Genomic DNA, 13,308 nt, shown 5'->3' with positions numbered 1-13,308 from the left:
TTATTTCAAATGAAAGGGAGAAAAAGCTACAGTGGTACCATTCAATATACCCGGGAAGCTTCAAAACCAAGTTATAGTACAACATGAATCAGTTGTTTTGTTTCTCAAAGTGAAGTCCTTAGGAAAATCAACTAACATGTATCTTTCCTTTGGAATAATTGAGCTCCCAAGTCCACTGTGATACAACTTGGAAGACAGGAACATTTCAATCATGTTAGCTTCAGTTTCCCCCCCCCTCCCCCCCCCCCGAGAAACCACAACTGGTTTTGTACACTCTCTTTGTATTTCAGAAACAGCATGCCACCATCTGGACTAAATACTAAGTCACTGAGTTTCCTTTGGAGATTCTGGTTTTAGAGTTTCCACTTCCCTTTCATTAGGTTTTGCAGGCTCTGGGTCATCTGAGGTATTCTTGAGTGCAGGAATAAAGGGTCCTACAAGCCAGGACAATGGAGTGTTCTGCAGCACATAGTCCAAGATATCATCTACATACTTCTGGGCCATGCTGGCCGTCTTCTTGCTTTGAATCAAAAGGCTGCTAGAAAGATCTTTGAAAGAGTTAACATCAGTAAATGTAGCTTGAAGTTCCTCAATACTATGGAGAGCCGACTTAATATTCTGCTGAAAGATACCAGGCAGACCTTGGATGCTTCCCATCAAGTTCATGTATGCCATCTGCAATTGTTCAGTGATGTGGTAACTCATGGCCAAGGTATGAGATTCCATCTGTGAAAAGAAATGAACCAATAGATATTTTAGCTTCTCAAGAATGGCCTTACAATTATTACATCAAGAGCTCATGTTTTCTTGGTCTCAACTATGACTTTAATCCAGCCGTACCTGCTGGAGCTTTTCCTTTTCTTCCTGGGGTATCTGAAGGATATCTTGCTTGGTATGTTCTATCTAGTGGACAAAACAAGGAATTGTTTTAGTACAGCTTTGTTTAGAGCAGTGGTTCTCAACCTGTGGGTCGGGACCCCATTTGGGGTCGAATGACCATTTCACGGGGATCGCCAAACCACGCTGTCCGCCATTTTTTTCCCTTTTCCCTAGCTGTCCTACTCCCTCTTATTGGTGGCCACACCCACCACAACATGGGGAACTGTAATATGGGGTCACGGCATTAGAAAGGTTGAGAACCACTGGTTTAGAGCAATACAATTTGCTTTGCCATTAGAAAGATAATGACCAGAGCAAGCTATCCATCCCCTTGCAAATATCTCAAAGCACTAAATAAATAAAAGAATACAAATGTTTATCAATTGGAGTCTCCACTCCAAACTTAAACAAATGCAGACGTATAATTTTTCTGCCTTTTTTCTGCTTTTTCTCTTTGAATGGGATTTGGCAACCATGATTTGCCTTGAACAATTCACAAAAAATACCAGTTTGGGTGTTAAAGGCAAAACAGGGCTGCTACTTTCCAAATGAAAAAAAAAAGGGCAAATCATTTTGTTGTACTAAAAGTCAAGTTTAGATATCTAATCTTAAGCTTCGTATTCCACCATCTTTCTAATACAGCTTCCCTTTTGCTTTCTTATTTCCATTAAATAAATCATTTCCCATATACATAGCAGGGTAAGCTTATGTCTTATAGCTAGCTTATAGGCTAGTTTATGTGTCAGCACATCCCAAATGTCTAAGCTCCTTTCCAGATGTGTCACACAAAGTTCAACATTCTATTGATCTGGCAGAAAAACATGTGTTCTTTTTGTGTATTTGCTGTCCCTGTGCCCCAACAGCATGAGTTGCTTATACCACAAACGGAACATAGTTAAGGAGAGGTGGGTTGAAGAACATCTCATTCCATATTCAATAAAAAAAATTGGGTGTGGAGCTGAATTCTCCTACCTGCCCAATCGCTTGATGTAATTGGCTGAATGTATTTTGGATGTTTTCCCTGGCAGCTTTCATTTTCACCACAGCATACTTGTAGGCACGATGCTGGAGTTTAGTTGACAGGGAACCAAGCTGCACAAAATAACCTTGGGATTCAGGTGGTAGGGCGATCCCTTCTGATGTAGAGTGTGCTATTTTAGCTGTGGAGTAGAGTTAAACACGTTACTTCTCTGAAACTTCTGCTCAGGCTTCAACACATGGAAGCCATTTTCTTTTCCAAGTATGGCCTTTGAAAACAGCAATATTCACAAAAGATATTTGAGTGAGGCTGGGAATTTTGCAAAGGCTGAATTCCTATGAGCAAAACTGATCTCAGAGAACTAGATTGGAGATGTTGGAATAAAACTCCTCGCTTACCAAGTTCTTCATCCGTCATTGGTAGATAGTGATCCAACAACTCTTCCGATTTCTCTAGTACTGCTTCTACCCCACTTATGGCAAGTTTACCCATTCTTGTGTCTATGATCATCTCTTTGCCATCTTGTACAACTTTGGCTACTGCTTCTTTTACATCCGCTACTTTGGAGGATACCAGTTCCTGTGTCTCAGAAATAACCTATGGAGATACCAATAAACAAGCAGCAACATTCAGTGTCTTGGGAACTGGACTAATGTAATGCTAACCATTATTTTCTTAAGAATTACTCTGTGTGGGCAAAAAAATCATCACTGTCAGAATGCTATATTGGAAAACAAGTAACATGTCCCTCTATTGCTTTTTAGACTCAATTTACTTTATGGTTAACTCCACCAGCTGCTACTCTGTTCCAAGCTATCAGATCAAATCAAATAAATCAATACAATGCTGAAATCAGATTTCACACAAGTTCTCATCCCCTGAGCAAGCAGCTTCTAATTTTATATCGCAGTGCATTTTTGAATCTTTTCTTCATGCTCTTGATCAGAAATAAGAACAATGGATTACTATACCAGAATCCCCAATGTAAGGCAATTTTAAGACATGTTGGAGTTGCACTCCCAAACCTCTAGAGAGCATCAGATTTATCACCCAATCAAAGATGATATTAAAAGAAAGAAGTAAAAATAAGATACTCAGTTTACCTGGTCAACTGTTTGATGGAGGAACGGCAGGTTCTCCTCCAGTTTATCCAAACCCTTGGAGGCATAGTGACTAGCTACTGAAACTACAGAGATGTAGACTTTAGCTTATAGGTTGCAAGTCTTTTGCCATAACACCCAAAAAGTATTAACTATTTTTAGAATTCTAATCACTAAATAATTGGTTGCTCCAACTGAATGTTCCTTTTTCCTTCCTTATTATGCTCCATTTAAATTTCTCATGGTATAAATTTCTATAAATTAAAATGTGTTGCACTTTACAGAAAAATGGTTCCAGGAGGATATTCATTTATTCATTTCTTTGTTTTTAGATTTATATGTTGACCATCCCACAAAGAAGTGACTCTGGATGGCTTACAAACATTAATGTGGACTTCAGAGTCCTATTTCCATCCTTTCAAGAAATGTCATATCCTAACACACAATTCTTACATTTTGGAAACCATCAAAAGCATTACTGAAATGACAGAAATTACAACACCCATGGGTAAATACAGATTTTCTGGGGAAACCTCCATACTCAGTAGGAGAAGAGAGGAAGAGATAACCAATTCCTAAAATTGGGAAGGATCGCTGAAGTTCTCAAATCTTTCTGGTCAATGCAGAAATCCACATTAAAGGGGGGCATCTAATCTGCCCTGGAGGACGCCTCAATGAAGAGGAGTCAACCACTTTTCTGAGTTATTGCTTTCACTGTTGAGATATATGCAGGACTTCAACAATGCATACAGTACATGCCGAGGTGGTGCAGCAGTTAGAGTGCAGTACTGCAGGCCACTTTAGCTGACTGTGTTCAGCAGGTCAGCGGTTCAAATCTCACCGGCTCAAGAAGCCTTCCATCCTTCCGGGGTAGGTAAAATGAGGACCCAGATTCTTGGGGGCAATGTATGTATGTGTGTATATATATATATATATATATATATATATATATATATATATATATATATATATATATATATATATATATATTAAAATTACATTAAAAATTGAAGAATAGCGATTCCTGGGTACATACATTTCAGTAAAAAAGGAAAGCGATCACCAGGAAGTAAAACACCAAGGTTTTAATAAATAAAATCAAGCTTTCGATGGCTAACATCTGCCATCATCGTCAGGATACAAGCCAGTGTTTATATATATATATATATATATATATATATATATATATATATATACACACACACACACACACACACACACACACACACATTGCTTACTGGTGTACACCGCTTAGAGAGTGCTTGCACTTAAAAGCGGTATATAAGTCTCATAAATAAATAAATAAATAAATACATACCAGTAGAATCCCTCACATTACACAAGTAAACCAGTCCCAAAATCTACAGTAAAAATAAGCCTGTGAGGTGCCCCAAAGACCTGCTGTCTCTTTGTACAAAGAAAATCTTGAGAATGAGGGCAGTGCCTTACCTTGGGGCTCAAGCTTACTCAGAAAAGGTTGAGCGCTACTCATAGCCATCTCAGAGACATGCTTCACATTCTTCTCTGCCAAATCCAGGACTACTTTAACATAGGGGTGGTTCTCTTTAGTTGAGGTATAAACGGAAGCTGCCATTTCATAAGTGGAGTTAACAAGAGGTAGGTTGCTGGCTCTTGAAAGAACATCCTTTGGGATATGATAGGAGATAAAGTTAGAAAATAAATCCAGTACTCAGCTGTATCTGTGGCTAATACCTATAAAGACAAGGTTTTCTTGAATAACCTCCACCTGTGTTGGGACTATAACTCCCAGCCTGTATAATCAGTAACCCTTTTAGCAGAAAATTCTGGAAATTGTCATTTGAAAACCATAAAGGCACACAATTGATGAAGACGGGATTGGACACAATTGTGTTAGCAGTTCCTTTAGATCAGGGGTCCCCAATCTTGGCCTCTTTATGTCTTGCGGACTTCAACTCCCAGAATTCCTCAGCCAGCATGGCTGGCTGAGGAATTCTGGGAGTTGAAGTCCGCAAGTCATAAAATGGTCAAGATTGGGGACTTCTGCTTTAGACAATATTTCCCTCCAACCACACTGGGTCATTCACAACATTTTAGCATTTGCTGGCCTAGGCACCAAAACATACAATATGTAGATTATTATAGCAGGCGGCTATCTAATGTATTATACTTCGGAATTCGTAAATTAAACTACAACCACCCAACCAATTGCTGTCTCAATACTCAACATAGATTAGCACAAAACACCGTGCACAAAACACTGTGACACAGAGAGGTCACATAATACCCACTGGAATCAATACCATGCTTGGTATCTATGAGGCTTTTTGTCCACAGGACTTTAAAAAAAAAAGTGAAGAGATTTAGAGAGTTAAACAGAAAATAAGAGAGTAAAATGGAAAGTGGCATACCACTCTAGCATTACTGTTATGAAGTACTCTTTTGCATCATATAAAAATACTCTACAGAGGGGAATGAGTTTCCTGGAGGAACTATTCAGCTTTTGAACCATGGATGTTTTGCAACTGGTCACGCCCACCCCATAACAGGCATTTAATGACTAGGCAATCTTCTGGTGGCAGCCTTTTTTTTTATTTAAAAAGTTTTATTAAGAGTTACAAAATGAACCCATTAACCCTCCCCCCTACCCCCCCCCCACTTCCCGGAGCCAAATACAGGGTATTTCAAACATATTAAACATAATCTAATTAAGTTAACTAATATATTAATCATAAGCTAAACAAGTTTAACAATTTATACAACAATTAAAATCATACTTAACCCTTAATTCCCTTTAAACCTTAATAACATATTATAAACAAATCAATTTATAAGCAATTATTATATAATAAAGAGATTTTAAAAAATATTATTAGTAATACTTATTTTTTTAATCATAAAATAAGTGGAACTTTTCAGTTCCATATTTAATCTTAATGTAATCTATCCATCTTCTCCATACCATAATATATCTTTCTTGTGTATGATCCTTTAAATAAACAGAAATTTTACTGGTGGCAGCCATTTTTGTGAGTGTCCCCATTCCTTGCTCTCAACATGCTAAAATATGACCCCAACCCACAAGCTGGACGACCTGTTCCAAGGAGAAAATGCCTCCATTAAACAGCAATGCCAGGGATTCAAATAAGCCTTGACTGCTAGTGTTAAGTTCAGTATGTTCCAGCACTTAGGAAAATTCTCATTGCAGAACGGAAGAGAAATAGCAGTGAAATCTTATGAAAAAAACTGCTGGCATTTCAGATCAGAAAGACACTTAGGCCATCCCTTCTCCCTTGCATATTTCAGGGGTTCCAAAAGACTTAAAGTTGTCTCTTTTCATTGCCATCTAGTGGTTGCCTTAATTGTTGCAGCCCACTGGGGGGGGGGGCACATTTGAATCAGTATAAACTCCTGTTGACCACCTAGATCAGGGTTGGGGAACCTGGGCTCTTTTATGACTTGCGGACTTCAACTCCCAGAATTCCTGAGCCAGCATGGCTGGCTCAGGAATTCTGGGAGTTGAAGTCCACAAGTCATAAAAGAGCCCAAGTTCTCCACCCCTGATCTAGATTAATTCCCCTGGAGTTTTCTTGGCAAGATTTTTGAAGTGCAAAGCACGGTCGTTCTCTCTCCCCCCCCCCCCAGCTGTCCTACTTTGTGGCTAAATCAGGACTAAAACTCCTGATATTCTGGTTTCTATATAGGTGCCTTAACCAGTACACCAAAATGGTTCTAGCCCTACATTTCAAACCATAAGAAACTTAGCAGTCAATTGTGTTTCAATTATTTCAAGAGCGGAATAGGCTGTTTCATGTGCTTTGGAAGCGCTTCACGTTCATAGAGCCTCTGGCACAAAAAGACCTGGCTTTTGAATGATGGACTGAGGAATGCTGCTAAAAAAACCTAACTGGGCTGAGAAAATTAATTATCTTTAATTAAAATGAAATAGCACAGTTGGGCTGTCTACATAAAACATCCTGTTTCTATCACATTAAATGTTACTTGGCATTAAAATCTAAATTGGCCCTGCAATGTTATTATCCTATCAAAATTATATACAGGTGTCTACTGTTATTATTCATTAGTTTATACCCACTAAGGACAAGCCTACCTGCGGTGTTTCATTATTCTCCATAGCTAAAGTCTGTTCCTCATTATTTCTGGGAGCCACTGGATCTCCTGGCCTACAAGAAAAAAAATATCCCTTAGTAACTCTCTCAAGATACCTGCAGCTGAAGAAGAACATTGATGGTGCTCTTTCTCTGTAGCTCTTGCTTCCACTACACATCCTTTGCCATAGGCAACAGCTCATGTGTGGCTTTTCCCAAGCACCAGATGCAGAGAAAGGAAAGACATGATTGTGGGGTTACCTTGCAGCTGTGTGGGAGACCTGCTAAAGGAGAACAAGTGACAAGCTTATTATTGCACATCATACTTTTTTGCCATAACTTTTTAGTAGAATTTTCCTTTCACTGACTTCGTTGAGAAGAAAGGCTGAGCAATATCAGAAATGGTTGAGGTTTGGAGTCTAGACTGGAAAGAACAAAAATCCCAGAAGATAGCTACCAAGGAATATACATGGGGGTGCCCATGTAATTCCCAGGGGGGTCAAACTCAGCTTAATCTTATGTTATTCTACATCCAGATGAGCTGTGTTTGGTTTTAGCTGCATTTTAAGGTACAATAGATAACCTGACTTTCCCTGTTTTACCATCATGCAAGCATTGAGTTTACTTTATTTCTAGAACAATTTAATATTTTTGTCATTGTTAAAAAGCAAATCTCAAAGAGCTGAGCTGCCAAGATGATAATAAAGACAATGGAAGCAATGTTTTTATATTCTCAGACTATATCATGCCAAGCAAGAGTGTAATTGAATAAACCCTAATTGGGTGCATGAATAATGCTAAGGAAAAACAACCCAGATTGTTAACCCAACAAATCTTCCTATATAATATTAAGCCATAGTGTAATTTGTTTTGACTTATATAAACCTGCAATTGTGCCTTGGAAATCATGGTTTATAATTTAGCTTTGGGTAGGAATCTAGAAATTATGGCTTATTTTATAGGGTTAAATAAAACATGGCTTATCACAAGGCAGGAATCTAAGGAGTGATTCTCTTAATGCCTTGCAACCTTACTTTATGATTAAGCAACATTGCTTTTACATTTCCAAGGCTAATTGTTCTATATAAAAGTTATCTAAAATACATGTAGTCTTATGTGACACTAGAGGATAAAAATGTAATCTGGTAAAACTTAATAATAAAATGCAAACATGTAAAGTTGTTTTTTTAAAAAAAAATAGAGTGTATTGCATAAATTAAAATTGATTTTACTAACCCATAAACATAGGTATATATATTTCACAGGCTGAATTCACACAATACACTAACAAGCAGACTACATGATGGCTTATAAATGTTCTATGAATTCACTCTTAGAAACTCTGGAGATAAAAGAGAAGGTGGAACTAGCATTCTATGTTTACATAGCCAATATCATCCCTAATATTATACATGAGCACATACTTAACAACATAAATACAATTATTAAAAAAAAAAACTTGAAAAAGACCTACATTTTCTTAGTAGGAAGTTTCAAGATGATCTTCAGCTCTTCCCAGAAACTCTTGTAGGGTAAATTAGTCAGCTCCAGTTTCATTTATTCATCAAGCCCTCCAATTGACAGAACAGAGGACCAATGGGAACATTGCTTGCTCTCTCATAACCAGTCAGCAAAGCAAGAATGTGAGAAGGTCTGACCTCTCCAGATAATGCCCTCAACTGAACAACTCATAATAAAAGCAATAGGGGTTGGGTTCATACATTGGTTTGAATTATAATGCAGTTTGTTTAGTTTGGGTTTAAAGTGTTATGTGAACCCAGTGTATAAAACATGGTCTGTAACAGCATGTTATACAGCCCAGATAGTAATGCTTGGTTTGAATAAGCCCTGTTTAAACTATGTCTCATCTGATGTGGTGACATCATATTTTCAGCCATGGTTTGTTTGGACATGGTTTGTTGAATATGTCACAATTTGTCCACATCTCAGGTAAATTATAAACCATGTTTTAGAAACCACAGTAGCTAATTTCACACAATGTGCTAAGCCAGATTCCAATAAAGTGAACAATGATTTAGTACAAGGTCTTTGAACTCTGAGGTGGCTGTAACCACTTGGATGTTAAACACATGCTCTGGGTATGCCATGGTAGGCACCATCAGCACCAAACACTCATTAATGTAATAGTCATGTCTCCAAAGCTTGCTATTACTTTTACTTTCAAGATTGTCCCCAGAGCCTGGAATTATTCTTGGAAATGAAGATTATGTTCAAGACCGAGCATTGTTTTTTGGGATGCTAGCTTCCCAATTTTTAATAAAAGATTTAAAAATCCTTTCAAAAAGGTAACATAGCAGGTGCCCACAATATATCTGCACAATGGCATTCGTAGCTATCTCAGCAGGGACTCAGAACTTAGTATTTGGTGTAAACCAATGCTTTGAGTAACAACATGATATTCCCACGATCTTGTGGCCTACCATATGAGGGCTGCAAAATCTGCAGCAAAGAGAAGCAGACCACATGTGGGTCTAGTGATATATACTAATCCAGATTCAACTTAGTTAACAGCAGCTTACTTTGAAAAGGATGATTATTTTGGGGTCTAATCCCTTAAATACTTAGGCATCTGTCACAGAATTTTTTGTCTTTAATTGGTAGAGTTGATTTTCTTAGTAGGTTTAAGCCAACGAAATAGAAAGAGGAAAATGTATCTTCAGCAGTAGCACAGTATGTAAACATGACTAGACAAGAATCATTTTTCTTCTTGGTTTGAAAAAACCTGACCTGATCTACCATTCTGTCTTGCATTGGCACCAACATCAGCAAGCAAAGTTTTTCAGACCAAGGAGAAAAATGATTATTGTCTAGTCATGTTTATATGCTACTGCTGAAGGTACATTTGCCGAGTCAGTGCTGTTTGTAATTGCGCAAGATTAAATCCTACTGAGTTCATTCATAGATCATATCATGTTTGCTCCATTTCACCTTTATTAGCTAGTTAGAGAAATGAGGAAGGAAACAACCCAGAACTGATGCTGGCTAAAAGGGGAAACACAAGGAAGAAATAGAAGTTGAGTTTTCTGTTTTCTTAGTTGCTATGTTCATTTAGGATAAACTGACCAAGGTTTCATGGCCTCCATAGCAACCATCGGTTTCTGGGTGATCTTGGGCCTGATGCATACAGTATATACAGTCTCTGGCTAGACCTCATTTTTACCTCAGAGCAGTTGAGGCAAGATATGAAGATGGGAAATGTTGTGACAAGATCTTTGCTATGGTTAAATCACTTTCTGGTCAATATGTGGACTATGGCACACTTTTACAGAGTTAGAGAACTATTAAATGCTGATGGATCCTCTGAAGCTATTGAGTGATCTAGCAGGCCCATTGCAACTTTTTAAACAGTGGCCTTGTTGAAAGTTACCTACATAGTTCTAGCAGAATAGGGAAACAATTCTTAAGTCAACGATGCCAGGTTTATGGAAGTCTTCGCTGAGGAAATTGCTTAGTTTTGCTCAGGTCGCACGCCACTTAAGAGTGTCAGGCAACATCTCACACAGCCCTTTGAGTTAGTGATTGCTTTTTCTTTTTTTTCTTTTGTAGAGTTTGAAAGGGGGGGATAGAGTTCTCTGTGATACGAACTCTTCCAACTATAGACTGGTGCTATGTGTCAATTGGGTCCTTCAGGTGGGAAAAAAGGGTGTGTGTCACCAGATCCAGAAGTTGCTGAATGTTTCTTTAATAGAGAGGATGGTATATGCTGCCAGTAAGCACCCAAGTCCAATTCAAAATTCTAGTGTTAAGTTACTAAGCCTTACATGGAGTCCTGGTGGTGCAGTGGTTAGAATGCAGTATTGCAGGCTAATTCTGCCAACTGCCAGCAGTTTGATTCTCACGGGCTCAAGGTTGACTCAGCTTTCCATCTTTCTGAAATTGGTAAAATGAGGACCCAGATTGTTGGGGACAATATGCTGACATTGTATACTGCCTAGAGCAGTGGTTCTCAACCTTTTTGATGCCGCGACCCCATAATATAGTTCCCCATGTTGTGGTGACCCCCAACCACTTATACATCACCGGGTGCCAGGGGTGTGGCCAAAGAAAAGGGGAAAAAAATGGCGGACAGCCTTGTTTGGCGACCCCCGTGAAATGGTCGTTTGACCCCAAATGGGGTCCCGACCCACAGGTTGAGAACCACTGGCCTAGAGAGCGCTGTAAACTTATATAAGTTTACAGTTTACAGGTATATAAGTTTAAGTGCTATTGTATTGTATTGTTTAAGGGCTGTATTGCTATTGTCCTTCTCATCTTTTCATCTTCTCATCTTACCTAATATCTTCACCTATTGGTATCTTATGATTTACCACTTGTTCGTATCTTATGATTTATGATTGTATCTTATGACTTATTATCTATGACTTACTACTTTGTTGTTTATATGTACACTTAGAGCTTATGCACTGGAGACAAATTCCTTGTATGTCCAATCACACTTGGCCAATAAAGAAGTCTATGTTTTGCTATTGCTATTGCTATTTCTGCTTCTACCTTCAGGCCTGTATTCTCCAACTATAATCGGCCAATCCTGTGTGACCATCCTGATAAGTGATGCTTAAGAAGCAACCCCCTGTAAGAAATTAAAGGGTAAATGGCAAACTTCTTATAGATGATCTTAACATCTTAGAATGGTCTTCTCCCAATATTGTCCATCCACCTGGCTTTCTCAAATGCTATAAAAATGGTCCTGTTTCAACAAGCATTCCAGTGTGCAACTAGACTTCATTTTGTAGGCAGTGGTGGGATTCAGATATGTGAACAACCAGTTCTCTGTGTGGATGCCGCTTCTGGAAGTCCATTCTGGACCTGGGCAACAAAACATTAGCTACCGGTTCTGCCAAAGTGGTGCAAGCCAGCTGAATCCCACCACTGTAGGGATTAGATTTATGAAGGGAAGAGATATTTGTCTTTAAATAAGTAAGAAGTTGGCTTTAATGGAGAACTGAGGGATAATCTGATTGAGATGTGTTGTTCCTTTAAACCAGGGGTGTCAAACTTGCAATGTCATGTGATGTGTCGCGACATATCGCAACTTTTTTTCCATTACTGGCAATGGGGTGGGCACGGTTTTGCTATGATGCATCTGGCCGGTGGGCCGGCTTTAAACTGTCAGAATTGTGTGCGTGAGCAGTACGAACAGATTTTTGTAATAAGTAATCAAAGTATAGTTTATAGATCACACTCCCTGAGTATACTAGCTTCAAACCAAAGCAAATGTTCAGTTCTCTATTTGCTTACATCAGATAAACAGAATCTTGCCAGATTAAACCTTTACTACTCTCAGCTTAACAGACATACTCTGGGAGAATGTAGGGAGTGGCTATCCTTATTCTCTTCCTTTGTCTCCTATACAGTTAATTGAACTTTGCCCATTTTACAACCTTTCTTGCCACAATTATTAAGTGAATCAATGCAGTTGTTGTCACACAGTTGTTAAGTGAATCTGGCTTCCCCATTGACTATGCTTGTCAGAAGATCACAAAAGGTGATCACATTACCCTGGGATAACTATGATAAATATATGCCAGTTGCCAAGCATCTGAATTTTTATCACATAGTCATGAGGATGCTGCAACTGTTGTAAATGTGAAAAAGGGACAAAACTCACTTTTTTCAGTGCCATTGTAACTTCCAATGGTCATTAAATGAATAGTTGTAAGTCGAGGACTATCTGTACTTTGACTATCCCTCACTTCGGCCTTTGCTGGATTAGCAGTTGGATTAGTAGCTCTCATCAGAGCTTGTTAATAGCTGATTTCTACTCAAATAATTACAAGGTATCTTACTGTACACATATTTTTTAAAAATATTATGGATGCAGGCATTTGTAAGGCCAGAAAAGTCAAGATGAAGAGACAATTGCATGAGGTGATCCTGCTTCTATCTCACATGTAACTGCACAATAAAAGGGCCATGGTTTCCATTATGCAGTCATGGCTACCAACACTTGACTTTCATTACCTCTCTATGGATGTTCCTGATTATGTATCAATTCCAAGTACTTGATTCATAGAGTAAATGTGATCACTTGCAACATGCAGGCAGCCTCATATTTGCAGCAATAAAATATATAAAGTAATCCCAGTCTGAGAGTAGGTCTGCAAAAATCCAGAATCCATTAGATAGCATAGAGTAGGGGTGTTAAACTGCCGGCCTGCAGGCCAGATGCTTCACGTGGAAGCCGTGCCCACCCCAGATCCAGCAAGGGGGAAAAAGTCACGATACATCATGACACATCATG

General features: G+C 38.6%; 1 protein-coding gene across 3 annotated transcripts; it reads right to left on the bottom strand.

Annotated features, from left to right (window-relative positions):
- Nucleotides 1-293: 293 nt before the first annotated feature.
- Nucleotides 294-8,613, bottom strand: LOC120320369 (perilipin-3-like). 3 transcript variants are annotated; one of them, XM_039370036.1, is made up of 8 exons: nt 8,521-8,613; nt 7,049-7,121; nt 4,408-4,603; nt 2,962-3,044; nt 2,257-2,455; nt 1,852-2,039; nt 841-903; nt 294-726 (listed from the first exon to the last, which is right to left on the bottom strand). In XM_039370036.1, the coding sequence occupies exons 1-8, from the start codon at nt 8,601-8,603 to the stop codon at nt 325-327; spliced, it is 1,287 nt and encodes a 428-aa protein (XP_039225970.1). In that variant the 5' UTR covers nt 8,604-8,613; the 3' UTR covers nt 294-324. The 3 variants fall into 3 exon arrangements, with proteins under 3 accessions (XP_039225970.1, XP_039174386.1, XP_039174465.1); XM_039318452.1 differs by lacking the exon at nt 841-903; XM_039318531.1 differs by lacking the exons at nt 7,049-7,121; nt 8,521-8,613 and adding an exon at nt 5,349-5,445.
- Between the last annotated feature and the right edge of the window lie 4,695 nt (nt 8,614-13,308).

Source organism: Crotalus tigris, unplaced genomic scaffold, assembly GCF_016545835.1.
Source record: "Crotalus tigris isolate CLP2741 ecotype Arizona unplaced genomic scaffold, ASM1654583v1 scf7180000017541.2806704, whole genome shotgun sequence".
Taxonomy (NCBI): domain Eukaryota; kingdom Metazoa; phylum Chordata; class Lepidosauria; order Squamata; family Viperidae; genus Crotalus; species Crotalus tigris.
Note: the sequence above shows the minus strand (reverse complement) of the source record. Positions and strands in the feature narration are given on the sequence as shown.